The sequence below is a fragment of the Bombus impatiens genome, unplaced genomic scaffold, assembly GCF_000188095.3.
Source record: "Bombus impatiens unplaced genomic scaffold, BIMP_2.2 scf_0548, whole genome shotgun sequence".
Lineage (NCBI taxonomy): Eukaryota > Metazoa > Arthropoda > Insecta > Hymenoptera > Apidae > Bombus > Bombus impatiens.
The window spans coordinates 2,429,778-2,455,547 of NT_176967.1; the positions used below are offsets into that span (position 1 = coordinate 2,429,778).

General features: G+C 42.7%; 1 protein-coding gene across 7 annotated transcripts in view; it reads right to left on the minus strand.

The window, feature by feature from the left end:
* LOC100741473 (solute carrier family 12 member 4) overlaps positions 1–25,770 on the minus strand; it is a 102,307-nt gene that overhangs the window by 5,092 nt on the left and 71,445 nt on the right. For 4 of the 7 annotated variants that reach the window (XM_012388315.3, XM_024369221.2, XM_012388319.3 and 1 more), the window contains 11 exons: positions 8,129–8,226; positions 4,565–4,825; positions 4,307–4,492; positions 3,862–4,097; positions 3,594–3,781; positions 3,353–3,514; positions 1,809–3,247; positions 1,518–1,625; positions 1,312–1,365; positions 312–643; positions 95–234 (listed from right to left, as the gene is read on the minus strand). In XM_012388315.3, the coding sequence (XP_012243738.1) occupies positions 95–234; positions 312–643; positions 1,312–1,365; positions 1,518–1,625; positions 1,809–3,247; positions 3,353–3,514; positions 3,594–3,781; positions 3,862–4,097; positions 4,307–4,492; positions 4,565–4,825; positions 8,129–8,226 (3,204 nt within the window). Of the gene's footprint in view, positions 1–94; positions 235–311; positions 644–1,311; positions 1,366–1,517; positions 1,626–1,808; positions 3,248–3,352; positions 3,515–3,593; positions 3,782–3,861; positions 4,098–4,306; positions 4,493–4,564; positions 4,826–8,128; positions 8,227–25,137; positions 25,765–25,770 lie in introns of those variants that run through there. The other 3 variants (XM_012388317.3, XM_003491352.4, XM_012388316.3) reach the window with 3 other exon arrangements.

Consider the following 25,770-nt stretch of genomic DNA (forward strand, 5'->3'; position numbering starts at 1 on the left):
TTCATTAAGGAAATTAAAAGAAAGAAAGAAAGAGCAGGAACAACAGAGAGGCAAGAAGCATCTGTTATTCAAGTGTCAAATATAGAAAGGATACAGTTTGATTCACGTTCCACTGAGGTGTCCCTTGGTGGTCCAGGAAGATTCAGGATGACTAACTGAGCGTTTTTGCTCTTCTTTACGATCACCTCGTTCAGTTTGATGGAAGTGTGCATACGTCTTACGTTGCCCTCGTCCCTGAAGTCATCATCAACCATTTTTTCAACGGAGAATCTCTATTGGATTTAACGAGTCGTTATATCGTGATTACTCACGGTGTAATTGCAGGTTTCTTAGACTCCGGGCTATCGGTTTTCTTCTCCTCGTTTTCTTTTGCTTCTTTCTCCGTGTTTTCCGTGTTATCCTTGTTCTCCTGTTTCGGCGATCCACCAATTAATTTCGCTTCCTCCTCGTTGACCTCCTTGGCTTCCTCTCCGGTTTCGTTAACTTCTCCTGGCTCTCCCTCTTTACTCGCCTCCGTCTCTTGCACCAGTTTCTCCTGCGCCTCGTCCACCGCGTTTGGATTTTGGCTTCCAGGCTCCTGGAATCTCACCTTGGTGGCAATCTTCACGTCAACATTGTGGTGATGGTCCACGATCGCCTGTACCTGTATCACGTTGATCAAGTATCAACGAATCTGCGACCAACTACCATGTCCCGAGTAGCAGGAGACAGTCAAAGTGTGTCGGAAAAGACGACTAACTCTAGCATCAAAGCACTCTATAATGATCTGACTAAATGAACGATCGCTAAATGGAAGCATTCTGGGCTATGAACGTGCCAATCAAAAGCTGAAACATTTGGAGGTTCTCAGGAGGCCCGGAGACGGTTGTAAAACGTAGTCATGAGAAGCAAGAAAGCAAACTGGTGGAGGGATCCATTGCAGCAGTATTCCAAATCAAAACGTTGCGAGTCAGAGAAAAAGAGATAGACAGGCAGATATAATATTATAATTCGATCGATTAACCGGCGAGGAATCGTGTATATTCTGGAGCGCCGATTCCTACGTCACCTCCAAGAGTTCATTTTCTCGATATGGAAGTGAGTTAATTCGAGTCGAACGTTATATTATCGCTTTTGTATGTATGGCGTATGTACATGTGTAAGTTGGTCAATGCGAATGAAATCGATCAAAAGTGAAATGTGATTTTCTTTTTTGTTACGAAAGTTGGAAACGAGGATTCGTGGATGACACTCGTGTGTGTCTTGGTCATAGTAGACACAAATATAAAGGGGATAAACAGACGAAGGAACTCCGGGAATTTTCTGACAAACCAGAGGTAAATTTTCTTCAGCGGGTACCTCGTTGAAGTCCACCAATGTCTGCACCTTATCCGTGACGAGCACGCAACAAACAGACACATACCGATCAGTAATCGTAATATATATATACACATATAGGCAGATCTTATACTACATATACACATTGCATTTTTTTTTTGCTTATGGTTGTTCATCGGTTTCGCGATCTCGTCACTTACCACTCCTAGGGACTCCTTCTTGTTCAGCCGCAACTCCCGCAGCATCTGGTTCCTCTGCTCCATCATCAAGGTTCGCTCGTACGTGTACGCGGATATGTCGGAATCCATCTATGAATATTACCATTAAATGAATAATAAAAACAATTAGTCGCGCATAATGAATTAGAGTCGCCATATTCGTTTCCGCATTTGGTTCTTTCGAACGATGGACTTAGACAACTTTGTTCCATCGAACTCTCTATCGACGATTAATCAAAAGAGTATTAAGAAGGGTTAAGATACACAACTCACCATCTCAACGATCTCCACCTCAGCTTCGATCCTCAAATCGTATAGGAACTTCTTCAAGTCTTTCTTCATCTGGATAGAATTATCCTCCATCTGTGCTACGGTGAAAATCCTCATTTTGCAATTCTTCCATGTGCGATGTTGCTTCAGCAGGAACGGTAACAACATCAGAAGACCACCATCGTGAACGATCCACCAGACATCGATATTTCCCACCACTTTCTCCGTCGAGTCAGGGAAGAAGTTAATTCCTTTAGGCACCAAAAGAGCCATCCTGGCTGCCGCGACTGCTCTGACGGTCTGCAAGAATCCCCTCCAATTCCTTTCCTCCTGCGACTGCTTCCAGCGATAGGGCCAGCCAAGGATCACGGTATTAGGCTTCATTCCACCCAATCCAGTCGTTTGGATCAAAGAACTAAGTCCATCGACAACGTCCCTGACAACCAATACGTCCACGAATCCTTTCACCTTCTCCTCTCCCATCGTTTTGCGCAGATTCACCTTTGCAGCCAGAATCCTACCAGTGTTTTGAATGTAATCTCCGCCAATGCAGCTGACGCAGATCGTGAGACCTTTACCAGCCTTCAGCTGACTGGCAAACGCGAATAACTTGCGATACTTGGGCACCAGATCGTCCGTCAGTTTGGCCAAGATGAGAATCTGTGGCCGCCAGTTCTTCGTATGAGGTGGTCCTTCTTCTAATCTTAAAAGAGAATAACGAGCGGCGGATAGAGCCAGACCACGGATCCCGTCACCCCATTCCTTTTCAGCGCCGCAGTATTCGATATATTTGTAAATGCACCCAGCCATTCCCATGGCCAATAAAGCATAGTACCAGCTGGTCATGAACATGATGGCGATACAGAGGGACAGACCGAGGAATGAAAGACTCCAGTGGTAGTATTTAAATCTTGGTCTCCAATTTGGTGTTCTGAGAAGAGTCTGTAGAGCGCAGGCCAGGTTCACGAAGCCGTAACACATCAGGAAGAACATGGATAGCAAGGGAGCCAAGTAGTCGACGTTGCCAAGGAGAATGCCACACTGACAGATGATGATCGTCAATAGCAGAGCTCTCGTAGGTTCTCCGCGACTCGAGCTGGTGGCGAAGGGAGTCAAGAAAGGAATGATACTATCCTTGGCGATGGCTTGAAGCAATCGCGGAGCGCCTGTTAAAGATTGGAGACCAGCACCGAGGGTGGATAAGAAGGAGCCGATCAAGATGACCCACTGATTGGGCCAGGCCATGTTCGCTACCACCAGTTTGCCACCGATACTTTGTCCAAACTTGTCTCGAAGTAGAAGGTTATCTACCGTACCGGCAAAGAGCAAGACACTGGACAGGTACACTGTCGAGGTTGTCAAAATGGCGCAAATAGTGCCGATGGGAATAGATTTCTGAGCGTCTGCGAGGTCACCCGATCTATTGGAACCAGCCATGATTCCTGTGAACAACATATAACAGTAACTAAACGCTTTAGTCACGTTGGTGTTCAATCTTCGATGTTGCAAGATTCCTAGAAACGATAGGAAACTTTGTTACAACTTGCCTGTGACCGAAGGGAAGAAGATACCGATGAGAATGGTGAAGGTAGTGGTAAGATCGACCTGGATCTGGTTATACGAAGACGTAGCCATTTGGTCCATGTCCTTGGGATCTTTTCCATAGGCAATCAATTGGCCTTCGTCTTGGAAACTGTTCCATATGTTCTCTAAACGCCATAAAACCAATATGTTTAATATAATCCACCATTTGCAGGTCACTGGAAGATCATGTTCGAAGGTGCCTACCTAAAAATACACCACTGGCCAACCCGCGAATCCCATTCACGATAGTCACATTATTTTCCACGTAGTAAGGATCACACTTGGTAGTGCTGTTTCCACAGTAAATTTGATGAAGAACTCCGCTGACGTTTTTATTGCATTCGGTCAGTACATTGATATCCTTTAACAACCTCTTGCCAAGAACACACATCCTGGAATGCAGACAAGAACGTTGGTGAAGTTGTTTGGAAGGGAATTTGGTGCAACGAGGATTAATTGTATGTCTATGTACTTGAGGGACTCGTTGCCGTAGATGTTGTAGAATAAGCCGACATAGACGGCCACGATGGAGAGAATAACGCAGGCTAGGGCGACCGTTGCGAACTTGTTGACGAACTTGACGCCGATAAACACGATGGTGCCCATTACCATAAGTAGACACGTCCCGTATACTCGGAAGTTATTATACATGATGCTTGGGTCTTTGGTGAAGTCACCGAATATACTGAGCGACGGCGCCATGTAAGTCTACGACAGACGAAGCGTTTACTTTCAGTTGGTAGAGAGATTTTTGGTTAAAGTGTACGAGAAAGCGATAAGATGAAACGGAATCCTATTTTGTGGTTGCTAGAGGGAAGTTTTAATCCTTTGCATTTCGATAAGTTCCTAACACGATCAATTAACACTCTTTCGTGTTGAGAGTTTCTGAATCCCAAAGGGAAGAATTATAAATTTACCAAGACAATTTCAACAGCACCGATAATGTACATGGCAGCAGCTAAGGTGGTACCCGTGTAGAAGAGCATTCCCACAGCACCACCAAATTCTGGTCCTAAACTTCTGGATATCATGAAGTAGGATCCTCCGGCTGGTACCACACCATTGGTCGCGATGGCACTCATGCTGATGGCGGTCAGCATTGTCTACGTGGACAGAGAAATATAAACATCGTATATAATTAAACAAAGCTCCGTCGCCGTTCTATCGATACCCACCACGCAGCAACAACATAGCACGATGAAGAAACCTTGAATGGCGCCTGCCGTCCCAACGACCCAAGTCAAACGAATGAAGAGAATAACACCAAAGATGTTTTGGATGCAGGGCAAAAAGACACCGATCAAGGTACCCATTCGTGCTCCACTTTGAACAGGCGAAGGTTTGGCGTCCGGATCGGTTGCAGCTGGAATCGTGTTGCTGTAATCCGACAGGCGGGTGAGGAGCGTAGAGATTCGAGGGCGGACTTCCATCTCTTCCTGAAAGGAAGAAAATCGGTTTATAGTATCTTGTTCCTTATCGACGTCAAATTTAGGAGAATGATATAAAAATGGTCAGATTTTCAGAGAGTACGCTGTAACATCTAGGGGAGAATGCACAATTTGAACAGCTTAAGTTCAAGCATATTAAAAGCCCCGATAATGGTCAGGCTAGCGTGAAACATCTGGTTAATTGGATCGCTTTGAAACTGTTTCCACCTGATACACAGGTAGCCCAATTTCTTGAAAACATAAGCTGGCCGTAACAGGCTATGAGATTCAGACAGAACATCATCTCTAATATTTCCAACACGAAGGTGAGCCCATTTTAATTTATACTCTGCAATATCTTACGTGATAAATTCATTTACGATCCCTGTCGTATAAAATGTAAAGCGTTAATTAAAGCTTCTATTAATAAAGCTTCTATTTCAAAAATAAATAACGATTCAGTTTGGATCTATGATTCCAATTTAGAGTTAAAAAGATATTAAGAACCGAGAAGAAAGCTGGCTGATATATTTAAGTCGGTCTGATCAGGCGCGTACTTTTCTACTACTTTGTTTCGTAAACGTTCATACTTTACAATGGTAATTTGAAGAATCGAACAATTTGCTTTCAGGCAATTGTCTGAGCTCGTACTATCTATTCTACTTACGACGTTAAGTTTCATTATAAGCGTTATATAATTCTATAAATTGATAAATTGCAATACATTAGCTTTTACGTTTCTAAGGGTGTCCGTAAGTAGAAAAGAAAGCTTTTAACTTTACGAAGTCGTACAGTTTTAAAACTTTCGAAGTTATTAATGTTTCGAAAGAGTGAAAGTCTCCAACATTCGTTATCACGTCGTGTGGTTTGTCTTCATTAGCAGGAAAACAGGTCGTGGAGCGGTTAAAAGAAGATACCGGATTATAAATATTCAGTGTGACAGAGGAAAGACGATACTGGGAGGAAATTTCATCCCGTCCAGACGGAAAAAAGTCGATAAATATACCGAACGGTCGTTTTAATTGGACTGGCGATGATAATGTTTGCGGATTAATCACTCAACGTGTTTAATTAATTGATCAACGAGACTTAATTCACTGGCAAAAGGAAAAATCCGCTAGGTCGACCGTCGGAAAATATTTCCTATAAAATGCAATTCACGCAGTATCGCACGAATTTTTATTTCGTAGGAATCTTGTCGTCAAACGCTTTGTAATCACAGAGGAACTTTCATTGAAATTCCTCGGCAATTCTCCTGAATATTCAGCAAAGAATAATTAGTTCTCGAGGAAGAAAAAGCTCTTGCTAAAGCGAGTATAAACAATGAAAAATTAACGTGTTTCTTCAACGAACAACTTCAAAGTAAGCATTCGCTCGGAAGAAACTTCTCGGACGAAAATTATTTCTCTCGGTAAAGTTTTGCAAAATGTTGCTTCTAATTTCCACGCGGTTCTCCTGGTCCGAATTTCAACGAGCTGCTTTACGGCGAAAAGTCGCTTTCAGCATCGACACGATGTTACCAGTCTAACCAGGGAAGCTCATCGAGCGGGAACGCGCGATAAGGCGCTGTAGGATTCGATTTATGTTTGCGTCAAAGTGTAGCGAGTTTCGACCAAGTTTCTCACCTGTTTCTAATCCAATTAGCATCCTATCTAAGCGATACCATTAATTAATTGTTAGCCCGCGAGGAATCGATAATCGATAAGACGGGGGACAAATCTAAATAGATCGATGGATGGAAGACTAATAGTACGCATTTGTAGGAAGCAAAACGGAGGATTTCTCTCCGAATTAACGACGTATTGAATTTATGCATGACATCTTTTGCGGCACAATGTCGAACGATATAAAATTCCAAGTCAACAGAATTAACGAGAGATTTCTTCATTTCCAATTATAAATAATCAAAGATTCACCCTCTCAAAGCGTTTTATTATCATTTTTTTTTACAAATTGAAACCATTATCGATGAAAACCATTAAATCCCAATAATATTAGTCGCAATCGCTGAAGCATTCGAAAGGCCAAAAGAATGCGCTCGACGAGCCTTTCGTTTAAACGGCAACGCGGTTGGATCGCTTTCAAGCGCAGTCCTTGAACCGACCAAGAATTCAGGTGCAATGTTACGTAACGAGCGCATTCTGACAGGCGGAGATGCAGCAAGAAAACGGAAGGGAGAAAAGGTAGATCCGGAATGACGCAGCGGAGGATGGAAACGCGTGGCACTCGTCGTCTATAGTCGGTTAATTAACGTGTTCCCTTTGGCCGTATCGTAGTCTTCTCATAGACTGAAACTCGCGCGCGGTTTGGCTTCGACCTCGATTCCTGAATATCCAATTATCCGTTTCTCTTCTTGCTGCAATAGTTCTCTCTCTCTCTCTCTCTCTTTTTCTTTCCCTGTCGGTCGAAACTATCTGCGACCAGACCAGCCTTATCGTTGCTGATTTCCTCTGCATCTCTCTCTCGTTGCCGCTTCTCGTCTCTGCCCCCTTCGTCTACCTCTGCTTTGTCGAAGAAGCGAAACGAAAAAGCGACGAAGAGTCTGCTTGAAATACCAAGTATCGAGAACTTGAGCGTGTTACAGTCGAACCGGTATATCGACGCTGAAAATCTTTTCCGCTTTCTCATGGAAAAATTCACCGTCGTTCTTTGTCTGGTAAAAGGCAAGAAAATAATTCGACAGAAGCGAGAATTTAGCAAGGAAATTAAAGCGAGCGTGAGACCGCTCGCGGGAATAGAGATTACGGTAAGAAAAAGAAGCTCGAGACACTCAGGTGGGAAAGGGGCTCGTCAGAGGGGGAACGAACAAAAGAAAAATAAAAACCGCCGACGAAGGACAATGTTTCGAAGAATAAAACAAGATGCGCCACCGCGGAGGAATCCATTCGTGGGTTGCTTGGTCGTTGAACGACAATTAAGCGAATTGCACACTCCAGTGAATCCAACCCTCTCGCTCTCTCTCTCTCTCTTTCTCTCTCTTCCTCCTTCCTTTGCGTTGTAACGAAGGACCCTTCTTTCGAGAGAAGATAGTCGGAACCTTCGTCGTCCCAGTTTTCTTATCTGTTCAACTACCATCGCTATTGTTCGCGTAACCAATTTCAATTACAAATTCAACTCCCGATACTTCGGGTTTTGCCATTTCCGCTATCGCTTCGGACTTAAAACTATGCAAGCATTTCTTAGATCGTGCCTTGTAAAGCAATTTCAATTGAGTTTCAAGCATCGGTTTATATGGTCGCGATTTTAATGTAGAAGCTTAACGTCGTCGACGATAGAAGTGCTACTGGGTCGAAGTGAAATGTATTTGCTTACGCTATAGAGGAAGAGATTCGTCTCGTATTCCGTCTTCTTCTCGGAATTACCGCCGCCCACCATGGAGTCTCCATCTCCGCCGGTGCCACCGCCATCGCCTGAAAACAGAAAAACATTCTGTAATTCTGCCGTGGTTTATCACGGCGAAGTCTGAAAGAAATGTCTAGTAGTCGATCAACGTTACCTGATATCGCAATATGACACATTTAAATATTAAGAGTATAATAATAGATTTCCACCTAATTTATTTGGCGATTCGTATGGAAGAAGAAAGGACCACGGACGATTTAAAAAAGATTTCCCCTGAAGAATGAAGACTGGAATATAAACGACGTTGCAGCGTAACGATAAGACGATAAACCTACCGTGTCTTTAGAAATAGCTTAAGTGATCGACGACCGTGTATAACCGAGGAAAATCTAACAAGGCGGATTTTTTGGAATTAGCGTGTCTTTTCTACCTTTCCTCGAACTCACCACGCTTTATTAATTTATCGTCTGCGGGCTGTTAGTCGGACACGCGCGCGGTCGCTTCAGGGGTTAGACTTTCCGCTTCCTCGGAACATGCCTTCATCGATTACTTATTCTCTCCACTCTCTTTATTTCGAGAAAATACCAAGTCAGGAAATTCGAACGTTTACCCACACCAGCAACGTACCTAACTTGAGCCATTTTTCTATCGGTCAGTCTGTAATGGAATTTTGCCAAATAAACACGTATTTCTTCTTCAAGTGGTCTGCGCGCCTATTCCGACTTTCTCCGAGCCGTTTTTATATTTCAGATAAACTCAACTGTATTAAACTCGTCTGTACACAGTTCGTGCTAATGGAGTGACAGTTCGCGCCAACGATCTCTCGTACTGCAACGAACGTATTATGGAGGAAACAATAGCGATAGAGCAAAGTTAGTAGTTAAATCGTCTCGAAGCTTGTTTGCCCGTTGATCTGAATATCTGTGCAATAGAAAGTGGAGAAAGTTTTGATAGAAATAGGAGGGTGAAAGCGAGAACGCTTCGGTTAAAAAGTTTTAATAGGCGTCGAGAGGGAAGCAAACTGACAGATTCCCAGTTAGTCTGTATCTGGAGATTGACTTTTTCACTGTTATATGTTTTTTTTCCCCGTTATTTTTTCTGTTTGTTCCTCTCGAACGCGCCACCGCAATCACAAATTGAATTTCGATCGAAATCCGGGCTTTTCCTTTCTACCGCGCAACGATTAATAGCAAACGAATAGAAAACAAACTTCCATTTGTTTCTGGTTTGCCGTGTAAACCGGAAAATCTACGAAACCCGAAACTTGGATGCAATTTCAATTTTTCACACCGAACAAAGTAAAACTGTAAGAATCGCTAAAATATTTAAGCGATACTCGATGACACGTTGAATTATCGTCAGGTTTGCCTCTTTGTTGTTTTCTGAAATAAATAACTAAGTCAATTATACTTGTTATATTATCATATAAAAATAAGAAATATAAACGGAGAAGAAATACAAGTTTGCTAAAGCTCCACGATCATAAGCTGCATTAAACATTCGTATCTCTGCGGCGTAACAGCCATTTCCAGAAAATCCCAAGTAACAGAGAGTCGCTTTATCTTTACACGAAACCGTGAAACGTTTCTCGTGTTACCGTGTCGCAGACAGAAAATCGTACGATAACGGAATAGGAATACACGAGCACGTAAGATACCCGGGAAATATCGTTCAGTCGTCGTGGATCCACTTTATGGTTGAAACGTACGCGCAGAATATAAGTCTGCCAGTGGTACGTGCTAGTGGTACGAGTCAACCTATCGATCGCTATCTCGTAGACTTTCGATTTAAAATTTGTTTCGTCCATCCAAACCATCTCTGTGTGTTTCATAAATTAGTCTCCACCTAAGAACGAAAGAAAGAAGAGAACGAAAGAAGTTTGTCCTATTCCAAGAGACACATACGTATATATTTATAAATTTATATGGAAAAATTGTCTGATCGTGTACGGATTGATCCGTGTCGATCGATCGGATGCGGTAGAGGCAAGCAGAGTCTGCGGAGGCGTCACGACGTGCTTCCACGTCGAATCGACGTCCTTCACTTCCGCGGAAACGTATTTCTACCCGCAATAACGAATTACTCTCACGTTTCAATCTGGCCTCTGGTCGTGAATTCCGCGAACGTTCGTTTCGTTCATCCAACGTTTCAACGAACGTCTTGCACTCGATTTATTTACCTTAGTCTTGGCTGTATCGTTCCATGAAGAACTAAAACATGGAAAACCGTGGAAAACCTATCGTGCACTGATTTCGATCTTCTCGAGCGATCTCTCCGTTTCCATAGACTGTAGTCTTACGTAAAATATTTGCGTCGGCTGGCGATAGTTTTAAGATAGAAACGGTATATAGCGAGCAAGTTTTATACTTCTGGAAAATTGTATTTCTAAGACAATACCTTTACCTAAGAGATTGCATACGGGAATTTACGATTTAGAGAATTTTCTCCGGTTTTACGTAGAATCATAGAGTTGAGTTCGTCGAGAGAAATCTCGGTCAGAGGACTAGATACGTGGAAATTGTTAGTTGTCCCGGCAAATCTAGGCAATTTGCTTGTTGCCAATTATATTTCTCTTACAGAACTGCAAAGTTTCTTTGATCGTTACTTCGAAACCGGAACCGAAAACCGACAACGGCGGTCATTCTATCGAAACTGTGTCGCTTGGAAAAGAAGTGGTCGAAGTAGAATTCTCTCTCTTAAAGAATTTTTATTCGGTGACGTGTGATCGACCGGAACGATATCGATTTACGACGCAAAGTGAACTCGAAACTTCCTTTGCGCGAACAGAAGCTACCGAAGGGAAACAGACCGTACATCCCTATTTCCGCAGCGTATTTTCTCCTCCTTCTCGTTGCCCGGGGGAAATGTTATGAGAAAACAAGATAAGTTGCGCTCGCGAACGGCCATCGAAGCGTCGAGTATCCAAACGAAGGCACAAAAAAGAATTGCTCCCCTGTTTTTCCACGAGACGATCGTCGTTGGGTACTTAAGTTCGTATTTTTCGACAAAACGTAAGCCGTGGAGAGAGAAAAATTTCAACGAGGACCCTTCGATCGATATGATAATAGGATTGGCGAGGAGATCTCGAGGTCGACGGGCATAGAGCAATTAGGAAAGGCTCGATATTCGAAACAAGCTTGCCGAAGTAACAGACAGGTTGCGTCCGAACAATCTAAAAACTAGGCCAGTCGATATTAACTTGCTGATTTGTCTCTCAGTTCCTTTGTGAAACCGCGTTCTGCCTCCGTCTATATCTGGAAATCGGTAATTGCATTCAGATGGTCGATGAAATTCGTTTAATTGAAAGTTTAAATGAATTGTCAAGCGAAGAATTACTCGATTCTGCCAATAGTTCATCGATATTTCGCTGATTTAGTAGCTTCTTCCATATCGAAGCGATGGTTGCTCTGTTGCTTTATTATTTTATACGAAAAAGCGACGATTCTCCGCAGAGATATTTTTGGCCGAATAACAAGGGAATAAAAGAAATCGAAGGAATTGGAAGCGGATTGGAAGGGAACGTCGGTGGGAAAGGCCAATGCTGATTCGGCTACTTTAATCCGCGCGTTTCTTTGTGTGGGAAGAGCAGTTTCGCCGGCCAAAACAGGACACAGGGACACGTGACAAAGTACATCGAAGAATGCGGTTACGGTCGACTTTCTAGAAAAGCTGTTCGTACGTCGCTTCAAGCACAAGTCGATTTGCTTTTCCCATTCTTCGCTTTGTCGTTTGGCTTTCGTGTTTCTTCATTGAATGTTCTTCCTCCCTTAGATTCCGCTCTCTGATTCTTTTCAACATCTCCAACGTCTCTTCCCGACGTTCCAATTTTCTAACTCGTGTTTTCGAATTCTCCGATCTCCTTTCTGAGAATCGCCGTTCGTTTCTTTTCTTACTTTTCGTTCTTTAGTTTCCCGATTGATCGATACGACAGATATATATAAATATAAAGTTTGATTCGAAATTAATCGAGTCGGTGGTCAACATGGAAGCATCGGTTGATTCAGCTGCACGCTGCAGGAACAATCTCGCCGATGCTGGCGACAGCGTCTTGCGGTTACTCGAAATTCAGTCACTCTTCGTCCGGTGCACCTTAACTTGGCACGGAACACTGCAACCCTAACTTGCATTGAGTTCGATATGATCCTCCAGTTTCGTGCAAATCGCAGCGAAATCGAACACAGCTCGTATCGTTCGCAAAAATTTTGCTCTGCGATCGTTCTCCGTACAGCTACGTACGTAATTTTGTCAATCGCAATCGTTTTTAATAAAAATAAAACTGTTTCGCTAAAAGATATCGAAGCATCCAAGAGAGCAATTGTATCAATTGCGAGAATACAAAAGACACTGTTCGGAATTTTGAGTGGCCGTCCGTTTATGGACAGGCACATTCCCTTCTTCAGGAAATTCCGAATTTCACGTCCTCCTCGAGCTGTAAACCTAATGACTCCGAAGTGAGGTAAAAAACCACGGGAAAGGACGATGGACGGACGAAACTCAACGGCTGATAGGGAGAATCATCAACGTAGGAGGATAGTTCATCATCGAACATCGTACCGTGCGGGTGAAATACTTCACTCCCAACAAGATCCTACCACCGCCGTGTTCAGAACATCACACTTTACGTTTATACAACAAATGCAAATACAGTGCTGGATTGTTCCAACACTCGATCTATTGAACCTCCTCCACCTCGAGCGTTAAGTCATTCGAGGTACGCGATATCGAGCGATCGGTTTGATCCGACCGGTTGCTCTTTAATCGACAATTCACAAACAGTAAAAACACGCACGTGAAACAGGCACGAACAGTTAAAAGGGAAAATTTCCCATCAAAATCGTACGCAACGGAGGAAACGGTGTACGCAAATTAACATCGTATCGTAATAACATCCAAAGACACTTTCGATTCTCGTCGAGGAGGAATCGCGGCCACTGTTTAATCGGGACTCGCGTTTAGTCGAGTTTCCGTCCGACAAACTACATCGAGTTCCATGCATCCCTAATTATTTTAATCGTGTTTGCTCCTTCCATTATGCGTTCCTTGGTGGTGGTGGTGGTGGTGATGGTGGTGGTGGTGGCGACTGGAAACACCGTTAAAAGCAACGCGCGCGGCCGATAGCAGTTTCGCAAAGCGTGGGAGGCCAGGGTAATTGCGATGCATGCCAATATCGACAGCGAGAACAGGTAAATACGAGAATACCCTAACGAAACCAAGGGACAGAGTGAATTAATTAGAACGTAGATTCGATGGGGATAGGGTATCGGTTGCGCAATTGTTGCGGTCTATGTTTAATATCAATCCTGGTCAATTTACGTCGAACGGTCGGCCGATTATTTAACGCGTCAGTAAAATATACAAGTTCTCGTTGGTTCGGCGCCGTTTCACTGGAAATTCCGTCGCTTCAATCATCGTGAACGCTAATTACATTCACGTGATAAATATGCGCTGATATATATCGCAACCGTTGGATTTTATTATCCGGCTATTTGGATTGGGTATTTAATTTGGAATTGGACGAGAACACGTGAAATCACCCGATGATCGATGTTAACGTTTCTTTCATTGCGATATCTGATGAAATTAACGGCTTCGGATCTGATTTATCGATAGACACGAAATTTAAGAAATTTCTGCCGTATAAATTGAGACGTCGAAATCGTTTCTTCGAAGATTCATTGACTGACGTTTCTCGTAGCGGCTTACGTAACCGCGTAACAGCGAACAACGTTGGTGTACACGTAAACGCTCGGATACGTGCGGATGAGTTACCCTAAGTGGCTGAACTCGTGCAGGCGGGTTTCAAACGCGATTAATTCACCGACACGTCTTACCTCCCGAACTCTTAATCGATTTTGCCCGAGACGACCAAGATTTCCTGATATCTGCACCTGTTCAAACGTGTTTCTTATATCGTTGAAATTAAGGAGGAATGTTTGAAAACACAAATATGATTCTTCTTATGATACAGGGATTTAATAAACAAAATTACCAAGTACGTATAATCATATACTGTACGTTTGAGGCGATGGTATATTTTTATGTTTGACCGTGTTTCAGATAAATATCTGCGCGTACTTGCTTTGGGACAGGGAGTTGCAAAGTCTCGGAAGTATGCAGTAACCTTCTCTGCCGTGGATATTGCCAGCTACGTTTACGACCTGTTCCACGAACGATCATAAACTCGTAGAACTTCACGCGTGTACTGCGAGCAGCGAGAACAAAGTATTTGACTATTCAAACGCGGATTTTCGGCTGGAATAGTTTCAAACTTCCTCGATGTGGACCACTGGCAACCTGCGCCGGTAAATTCCCACGTGATTATCAATTTCCAGTTCTGGAACAACTATCATCTATTCTACGTTCAAGATTACGCTCGTCTAATAATCGTAAAGTTACGGAAGATTCGAATTTCATTCGGTAACCGCAGTAGAATATTCGTCGTAGAACAAAAGTGGTGTAGCCGAGGAAAAATGGCGGAGATTCAACTAAACCGGAACATGGGGTCAGGGGACGGAAACGATTGTTCGAAAGATTCGAGCCAGATACGAGATCGCGCAATTGGAACGCGAACGATAAGGAGGAAGAGTGCAGCAAGGGTTGGAATTCGAGAATTTCAGCTGGCGAGAACATTTGCCAACGTTTGTCAGCCAGATCGCTCGCTCGCGATTCTCTTAGCGAATTCACTACGAGAATTAAGCACCGCGTCCTTTTCGGCCAACTTGAAGAATTATTGGCTGAATCGTGAGCGATTAAACTCACATTTTACATTCATTCGCCGAATATTTTGGCTTAGACCCGGCGATGATGAAAGACTTAACTTTTCGCGACGTGACATTTTTGCCAATAAATTTTGAATATTCCATGGCAGGCAATTGGTCGGATTTATATGAGCCGCGCCGTTTAATTGGTATCCTGCGGTTCTACGAACGCGCGTGGAATCCGCGCGCTCGGCCGCGTAATTACTTACTTACGTATGCCCGGTTAAATCGAATCGGCTCGAACCGGATACTCCGTGACCCGAATGAGGTCTGAAAGCTGGGACTAACGAACGATCGTTCCGCCTCTCTTCTCCGTGCATTCTTACGTTATCTTCTTAATTGGCACAGTGATTCGATGAATTTTTACGCGATTTTGATTCGCTCGTAACAAGATAGAATAAAAAGTCCAGCATCCATAAATCTGTCAAATAGATTTCACCATCTTTTTCTTCAAATTCTCTATATTCGCGCTAATCGTTCTTTCTATGTTTATGTTCATTTCTTGCGACAATTCGAGCTCAAATATTCTACGAAGCTGGAAAACGCTTTGCGACGTTTCCAAACGCTTTGAAAGCCAGTCGAAGAGGGAAACGTAGGAAAAGTCAGCAGGCAATAATGGAGAATGGTCGATGATCGCGGGCTTGATAACCAAGCTGTGTGCGTACGAGCATAAAAGCAAATGGTAACAATGTCGGGCGTGTCCCGGTTGGTCGGTGTCCCAATTTCTCTGCTCGCTGAATCACGATAAATCGCGCGGCGGCGCGGCGGCGTGGGACCGAGGCGGCACGGCGTCGCGACGATAGTATTCGGCATTCGATTTTATTACGATGGCAGTCAGGTGCCGGTTATTGGCACTGGGCTGATTTATGCGATCCTGCGTGATCATGATCGACGGTGTTGCTGAGCGCAATGGTGGGCAGGATGGTGGTTTGATCTCGTGGAAACTTTGGTTCACGTTTCGACAAAACTCGTCCAATGTTTGAAATTTGTTACTTTTCTGAAAACTTTGTGTCATTGTGTGACTCTTATTTTTTTGTTTTGGAAAAAGTGTCTACTAATTGAATGAAAAATTATTTTATCTAAAGTAATTTAAAAATTGTTCGCAACTTAGTATTTTGTTAAACAGTTTACACATGGACGAAGAAATGTGAAGTTGCTTCGAATGTATCGTCGAAGATATGGAACGTCGTAACGACAGGAGCGTTAAAAATCTTAAATCAAAAGTGAGAACTATGATTCCGACGACGGTCCCTAATTCGTTTAGGAGGAAGCTACGGCGACCTAGAAATTTCCACCTGACAATTACGTCGAATCAGACGTATCAAAAAAATATTCCAAATTTTATCTGTTCTAGTTGTTTCAGATTCCATGCTGTAAAGTAACGTTATTATATTTTTCGAGGAAGTAACATTTACCGCGTCGGGAGTTAAACGTAAAGCGTGGCCGTGAGCTGTCTGGATGTGTGCAGAAGTGTGGTAAGCTCGAGATAGCAAGAAACGTCGTCACGTCGTGAGCATCCTTACAATGGAAACTACTTAACCCTCCGCTTGCCCTTGTCCTAATCTCGTTTAAACGCGCACGAGGCCCAGCGCACGTTTTCGTCGTGGATCGACCGGCTACTCGACCGAGAGGAGATTCAGTTGAATCAACAAAGCGTTGGCTTACATCGACTACTCGTCGAAACGGCTAAGCTATGCCAATCTATCTTCTTCCGTGTTGCACGGTTTCGTGGCAAATGAGAACACAACTATTATCATACCACAGTTCGTTCTGTATTATATTGTAATAAATAACAACAATTACCATTCCAGTAGAACGTCCAAGTACCTTCGATGTAAATTTACTTTCTTATTTGCATATAGTAATTTTTATATTATCGTATTAGCGTTTTGAAAGAATCTAATCCGCCGACTAACCGATGAAAACGAGAAAAAAGATGCGAATATTCGATAGACCGAAAAATCTTCCAGTCTATCGAAACTGTACTCGTCCTTGTCCAAGAATTCTGCAAAGTCCGCGATATCCTTTTAACTGGGATCGATCAGCCACTCGAGCGCTAGGCAAATTCGATTGGATCAACAAAGTGCTGGTTGGCCACAATCCCCAAACGAGCTCGTTTCATCGCAGCTTCAAGGCTTGGTTAATAAATGTTTCGTAAAAACAAACTGCCAAAGTGAAGCTGCTTCGTTGCGATTAATCGAGGCAGAAATTCGCGATTTAAACGTTAAAAGGCAACTGAAGCAGCGTGGCCCCCGGCCCGAACAGACCGAGCACGTTTGCCTGACGGGTAAACGAATTAATTTGTCAACGCGAATTCACCAGGGCGCGGACGAACAGCTCGAGTAAGAGCACGCTTGTCTCGCGTCGTTTCTAATTTCGTTAGCTTCGATGAAACGACGACAAATGGCCAACCGTTGCCTCTGCCGCTGATCAAATTAATTTCTGATCTCTCTGGCGAACTTCCCCGAGAACCTGTTCAACGGAGAAAATTTCATTACGCGTGGACTAGCAGCGTGACTTGTTCGCGAACCTCGTTTGTGTCGAGATTCGGAATCAGTTAACAAATTTCAAGATTTCCTTAGATTTCTCATGTTTCTCGAAGGAAATACAATTGGCAACGTTTTGAAAACTATTCCACGGATGTTACGAACTTGACTCGTTGTCTAGGGCCAAGTTGGAAATGTTTTATGTGCGAGATAGAAATGTCGTGTACATTAGTTTGTGGGCAAGAGCAGGCAATCGGATGGAAAAAGTCGGTTTGCTTGCCTATACCTTTTGTTTGTTCTTACGGTGAGTTCACACGAAGTCTGCGAGATGTTGTTACGACGAACTGTTTCGCTGGAAGGAAAGCTCGGATAAACCAACTACGATTACTAGTTCATCGTTCCGCGAGACTCTAAGTGACTTTGCCTGCTCGCTCGAACGATTAATATTATCGTTGTTTGCATTGTGGAGCTTCCCGATTCGATACGATTTCGCCCGAATGAAAAGTCGAAAATATATTTCTATGTATGTTCATTTCGAGAGAAATGATAAATTCGAGAAGAAGCAGGAAACTAGAGTCTTCGATGAATAAACTTTACCTTGTTAAAGGGAATTTTGTTGGAGGAAAGAGAAAGAGGATTATTTTTCCTTATCTTCTTGCCGAACTCTCGGGAAATAGAGATTTTCAGATTCGAGAAATCTTCCTTGCGAGCTACTCGATACACAGTTACGGCGAGTTTAAACGTTCTTTGTTCCTGAAACTTTGTCATTCGTCTTTTTATCCTTCCTTGACTCGTTCGGGTTTCCCTCTGGCCGCAACAAACCGACCATAGATTAAGGCTAATACTGTTCATCTTGTCTGCCATCTCGGCCAGGCTATAAATCATACAAAATAACAGATATGAATTCCATGAGATAGAAGCAACCTGCATTTTGCCCTCTACAGACCACTTACTTAATCCACTCTTTTAAACAACATCTGCGGATTGCTTTGCTTCCAGTTGTGTCTGCGTTTTAACCATCTCTCCTTTTAGCTCGCCTCTGTACCTGCTAAATATTTATCCGCTGAGAATTTGTTTCCAAATTGAATTTCAATTTCGATGCTTATACTTTAAACGTAACGTCACGAAATCTCGCTTCCTTCTTTCAGCGAATATCGTTGGTTATCCTCTAACGAATTCATATCTCGCGTTATGTAGCGTGGAATAGTTTTAGATCGTTAAAAGCAACGAAGAAGATCAATGTGTAGCGCATAAATGAATTGGGCGACGCGAGAGAGCGCGTGTTCCATATTCGCGTCGCATAAATTCACCGTGAAATAAACTCTTCCGGCTGGGATGTTTTTCCATCCGCAATTTCGACGATTTACCGAGGTCCATAGGATCGCGCGCGTAAATTTCACGAGCGGTGGACGTCTCGCGAATCTGCTCGGTTCCCGACGACTCTGCTCGTAAATTTCGCCATGGACGTCGCGATATTCGCGCGGAGAGCACAGCCCTTCGGGGGGTCCAACACCGACGATGCTCCACTTTCGAATTGTAGGCCAACCAAGTGGTAGATCTTCAACAGCGTGGAACATTCGAGCGTCCCCGAAATTTGCATATCCCACTATGAATATTCGACACCCTTTCTCGACGTGTTTCCGCGCCAGCGGACACGACGTTTCTTCCGAAAGTAGCCGATTCTTTTTTTTATTACGCTTGCTATATCGCGTTTTTTTATAGCGCCCTCTATTTGAAGATACGCGATGGAAGATATTTGGAAGATTCTATTATTTTCCGAATTACATTTTTTTCATATTATTTTCAACGCATTTTCCCTGCCATTTCTATGTTATATTTCCTGTAGACTTGGAATTCCCTTCTATTGTTTCATTTTCTGGCACAGTTTCCAGTCCATTTGCGATACACAGATTTTTCACGACGTTTCTCCTTCTTTCTTCTTGACTTTCATGAATTTTTCCCTTCTTGTTAAAGACATACCGCAATCCTTTCTGGTAAATTGTATTTTGTCCTGAATTATGTAGCATTCCCATGTGTATTGCCGAGCTGGTAGCCAACCATCCCCCTTTCTTCCCTTTTTCTTCTTGTCTTCTTCGTTCAGGGAGTAACAGTGGAGACTTCCTCTCGTTCCAGAACGGAGAGTAATTCTAATTTTATACGTCATATACTTTTTTCTGTGACAGAACCTTTTTACATTTTTTATTTGATATTTTTGGTTGCGTGGAACGTCCATAAATCGATGGACCCGAAAAATGCGTTGAAAAATATTGCGAAAGATTGGACTGGCTTTGTGGGACTCGAACCATGACCTAGTTGATGGAAAGCAATAGTTCTAACCATTCTACCATTTTGTCACAAGCCTTTTTATTTCATCGAACTATCGATAGATAGGTAGAAAAGGTCGTCTTCGAAATTAAATTGCCGATAGGAAATGTCATTTAAAAAATTCTAAAATTCATCAAATGCATAATTCATCGTCCGAATGTCGACCATAATCAGCTTGCTGAAATCAAGTCGTCGTGTGATTATTTGCGCGTCGACGACCGCCGAAAAAACAACCTTTGACAATTTCGATTTCAGACGTCGTATTTTTACACGCCAACGCGACAGACCGTATCTCCGAGGAAATTCACGCTCTGTTCGCTCCTAATTGTCGATTATTTAAATTTCATCCAGTTTCCAGACAGCTCTTTGCTCTCTGCTCTCTCTTTCTCTCTCTGTCGCAGCGTCCGATAATGTTCCTCCGTCTTATATCGCGAAACACCGACACATTTCCGGTTAGCTTTCGTTTGCTCTACTCCCGAACGAATTACCTCGCGGTATATATATATATATGTGTGTGTGTGTGTATATATATATATATGTCTCTCTTTCTCGTGTTATTCCGTTTCGTGGCATTCAATTCGCATCGGTTTTCCCTCAGCAAGGACGAATATTTCATTGAACGTCCAGCTTCGTCACGGGTATTGTTAAACGATTTCTATTCGCCCCCGAGAATACAGCTTTTTAACGTTTTGTTTGTTCGAGGATATGGTACGATTTTTGAAAGAGAGGCATAGCGTGTTGCGAAAATAGGTGAACCTTTTTTTACTTTTAGCAATTTTTCGAATAAAAGATTGTACGCGAGAAACGTGTCGAATGGGATTCACGGTTCTCGCAAATTTTTTATACAGTCGACAGTAGCAACGCTTGAATAAAACATTAGTTACGTTTTTTTACGATTAATTATACTCTTTCTTGATTATTTAAAGATGCGAATAGACGCTTGGAAGCGTGAATTTCGTTACCAATGAAACGTTGTTAAAAGATATCAGCGTTTAAATAGTATACAAGCTCCTATAAATATGAATCTATCGTCTAATCATGGGGAAGTAGAATGTCTGACCACATACGAGCCGCTTTCACTTAAACCTTCTTTTCTTCTCTCCTTTCAAGCTCCTTTACCTTCTCTTCGTATAGTAATTCTTTAGTCGTAACAATACTTGTTCCTTTTCTCTATATCTACGTGACGGCATTAATTACAAGAAATTACGTGGCTATTATTTCTAATTAATTTATTCGAGAAGATTGTCTAACGCAGATCTCGGACCGAAACAGCAATTGCAACGTCAATCGAGTCTGTTCGTTAGCAAATTCCATTTCTCCTAATTCGAAAGAGCCATCACGTACGCGCGGCGCTGTAATTTTTTCGCTTGAAATACACAATTGATCGAGCGAACAAGAAATTCGCACGGGACGCAACCTCGTTAAATTAATGGACGTTCGTGCAAAACGGAAGCCGCAAATACCTGCGGCCATTTGTGGTTGTCGCCGCGATACGATTCTCGAATACGCGTCATCGAATAGCACGATCGGTTTCCGGCGCAGCACGTCGTTACCTTTCGTACCGTTTGGAATTTTCGAAACCCGGTCGATCACACCTTCTGCGTTTGAAATATCAGAATATTTTCGAGCGTGAACCAATTTTGGAAAGAACGAAATATTACCATAAAAGAATATAAGAATATAAAAAAATCTCTCTTTCTCTCTCTCTTGAAGTTTGGCAAGTAGAAGAGAGAGATGAATAGAGAAATCATTGGACGTTTTCGAATGTTCTTTTCATTGCAGGTTTTCAGGGAATAATTACATTCTTATGCAAGCAGCCGATGAAACGTTAAGCACAATGCAATTCGTTCGTCAAGAAACCGACACAAATCGTAGGTGTAATTCATACCGGTAATATAACTCGAGGATCTCATTGGCATCTTAAACGTGATCATTGCGTTGCCATTCACGTAGACGCTGGGGTATATGCGACTGCATTAGCGCAAACAACCGGATACTTTCTTGCGCGTATTTATACTGCATGGCCGCATCCTGGTTTCCGTACACGTAATATGTTAATGCGAGTTTAGGCGACGCAGCGGGCTAGCGGAACAACTGACCCGAAATTTCAGCACGCGATCGCGAGAATACCAAAGGCGTTCCCTGCATTTTTAGAATATTCCTTGAATATTCCATTTTTTAAGATCTACCAGATTTTCTGATATCTTTTAGAATAACGTCGAGTCTAGGTTAAACATTAAAATATAATAAGACTCAAGTACACGAGAGTTCAGAGCTTCGTGCTTTAAGACTTTTTACGAGAGCAATGTTAAATCTTAGAACATTAAAAATACGGCTTTATATGGAAAGTTGTCTAAAATGTTCGTCGAAGAGGAAACGATGCCATTTGTAAAACTAGCGTGGATCAGAAGTGACGCTAATTCCGATCCAAAGTGTTAAGTGAATAGAAGGTGAACAGAGAGAAAGAAGCAACGAGATTGGCCAATTTTCAAGGATCCTGGGACTGGTAGAATTAGGACAGTGGTTCGAGATAGAAGGAAGGGGTCATTTAGCATCATCGAGTTCGGTTCGCAAGTTCACTTTCTGGGTTGTTCTCAAACTTCCACTACCTGCACCGCGATGCGAAACTTTTGCGTTGTTACGTTACTCTCAGCGTTAAGATGGAACTTTATTCCGTGCGAAAGGAGAATTTTCCTGAGTGTCGAAATGTTCCTCGAAGAAAATCAAATTAAGAAATATCGTGCTTTTCGGGAAAGGTGCTGCTATTGGATCAATTTTGTAAAAAGAAAATGTACTTCTATCGTCATATTTTATATTTATACGTTGATATAGAATTTTCCATATATTTGAAAGAAAAAGGACCTTTTACACTCCAGAATAATACTTTCCACCCTTCACTACATCAGAGGTATATTCTTTCCACCAAGAGGTATATTCCTTTTGCGCTTGATCGGGTACCACGGTACCGTTAAATTTAGCATTTCCATCACAATGCCATTTCACACTACTTAACCGAAAAATGTCTCTCTTTACCTTCGCGCCACATTTTTATATGACAAAAGGGTAGCGCGCCTGTCTCTCACGTCCGAAACGACTTATTTTCCACGTTGCGCGAAGATACAGTAAAATGGGGAACCTTTCCGAAGAAGAAGAAGAAGAAGAATATCATCCAATTTTCAGTGTAATCTAGAGAACGCCCTGCTATGATCCGGGGAGACGAGTTTTCAGATAACAAGTGAAGGCTGAAATTGTACCCAGAGTGCCATCGCATTTCGAAGAGTTTCAATGTTGGAATTCGTTGGAACGAGCAGAGAAATCCTGCGGGTCTCGGAAGACTTTCGCGATATTAAGGGAAAAGAGCCGGTCACAGCTCCTTCAACCGAAATCGTTGTCCCAGTTCCGTGGAACAGCCACTAGCGTACGAAAGCCAATTTCTTACCACTTTCAAACTTTCCTCGCCAAATTTCTTTGTGTACTTCAAACTCGACGCGTTACACTAGCTGTACACGATCGCAATGGAAAACTGAAATTTTCTTTATAACGTCGCTTCCATATTGTCGAGCTCGTGTCTTCGAAGAAACTTGGTTTTCGCGCACATACGAGAACTAAAGATACGGAAACGTTCTTGAAAATGAAATTCTTGTCCCAGATTCGCTGTAATCCCGAAAATTCTCTCTAGACACGCATTTTGGTCCGTTTTCACGAAGCCACGCGATATCCCTAGCATGTTCGCTGAATGCGTGTATTATGTACGAGGTTTTATTAAATTATTTATGAAAGGAACTTTCGAATTTTTCACAACGACGAGGGGCGATTCTTTCAAATGTTTTCCAATTATACGGATCGGGGAATTTTTATCTCGTGATCGGTTCAGGTGCTTCCAAGGTTCGTGTTCGTCGCGAGTAAAACACTTATGGTAAGTACTACGGTATTCCGTGTCATGGTGGAATATGTTCTTTCATATTGCAGTGATGCTTTTGATATTTATGAATGGACTTTCGGGATGGAGCGGAGCGATGCACACACACTTTGACGCTTTCGAAGAATGGTATACTTAGAAATGGCGATAAATATTTGATGCGGTAAATGGAACACTCTTGGTTCTAGTATAGTGCTACTTTTATCATCGTTTTCTTTTCAGGCCTAGAGCCTTGGTATTGATACAGCAGAAAGATATTTTAATTATTCGAGTGATAGCCTCCCTTGCATCGCAGGTTTGATATTTTTAATAATTTAAAATTAACAAGGAAATAGTTCCTATAACGTAGAAAGAAACTCTTTTCTTTTTAATTTGCCCTATACTCGTTTTCTTCCAATTTTGCAAATAAAATATCTTCTTCGTAGCGCAATAGCGTCATCTTCCCTTCACAAGCAAATTTACTTCTCACAGTTTGCTATTTCCATTTTTACGAATACGCTCCTTGTACTATTTTAGTGTTTCGATTCCCAAAAGACATTTTGCTTATTTTATTACGAAACGTTCAGTGTTTCTTATTTCATTACGTTCAATGTTATTTAAAAGATACTTCTACACATTTGAAACAACTTTAAGAGAAGATCTGTTAAGCCCTTTTCCAAACTTTAAAAAACATACATCGAACAAATCGAGTATTGCTGAAATAAGCGATCATAAATTTTCAGAAGGTCTCAAGAAGCTGACAGAATCGTAAATCGCGATATCGGTCAACGAGTTCCAACCTAACGTTGTCGTCAGCGCCAAAGCCACCCTTTTCTTTGGTTTTTTCCGGTCTCTGGACAGAAGATTGCCCAGAGGATCGAACCGAAAAGTTTGAACGTGTCCCACAGAGAAGGAAAGAAAGATTTGAATTCCGGAATTTTAGTGGAACCTCGAATAGAAATTGAAACGTCCACTCGGCGGACCTTTACCCTTTGATTGTCGTTCTTCGGCTACGTTTCACGTTTCACGTTTTACTGGTCAAAGAACGCGAACGGTTCGCGAATATTTCGCTATCATATAGCTTTTACGAGTTGCGAGAGACTAAAAATTGAAGAAGAACGAGCGAGAATTTTTCATCGGTTCGCGGAAATTGTTCTTTTAAAGAAATAGTTCAGGTTTGAAACGTGGAACATTTGAAACGAGTATTTATTACAGTCATCGATAAATAATATCGATAAAAGTAATATTCTTCGAGTATTCGAAGAATATTGGAATACTTCGATGGTATTTGGTACACGTGACGTTAATGTTAACGTAGTTGAAGGATGAATCCCAGAGCGAGTCACAAGGGAGAAACTATCTACCATACAAGTCATGCCAAGCAAGATATAAACGATCTGTGTCCCTGGTCAATTATAAATCGAGAAAATCAGGCTTACATCGTTCTACCAAGAAACTAGGTGACTTTAAAGTTTACTGGAAATAGTTTAGCGAAAGTGGATACAAGCATACCGGCTTCCATACGAGCTGGCGAGCCATCGGGCACAGTTTTGCCCTGGGACTTCGGCGTACTCTCGCTCATGCTTTTGCCGCGTCTTTGATCCTTCGAAGCTGAGTTAACGTAAACCGCCTCTTGCAATCGCCACCTAGACGTCTTCTCGTCTCCCTGTTTACGACCTAGAACCCGCCTTCCCTTGGAATCCTTCGATCGTGTTTTGTTCGACGGCACTCCGTCTCCTTTCGCGCGACTGTCCTCTTCTCCCTTTTTCGAGGTTTTTAGGCAGGTAACTAGGTATTTGGCACTTTGAATCGTTTCTCCTCGAACTCTCCACTAGTCACTTTAGTCGACGAATTCTTGCGAACCCTCTGGAGAACGGGTCGGACCACTTTCGAAATATTTGACTTCTTTTCGAAAGAGTAATTTTATTCGGAGGAAAACGACGGAATGCACAAGTCGGGGACGACGAGGCCAAGAGGAGTGACGAGTACACGCACGCCGGGTCCGGACGAGTCTCGCGGAGGGTGTGTTGTCTCAACGCTTCAGTCTCATCTTCCGCATCCCTCCTTCCGTAGCACACGGGCTTGGGTTACGCTTATCGTGTCGCGGTGTCACAAGGTCACGGGATCAGCGACGGGATCGGCTGG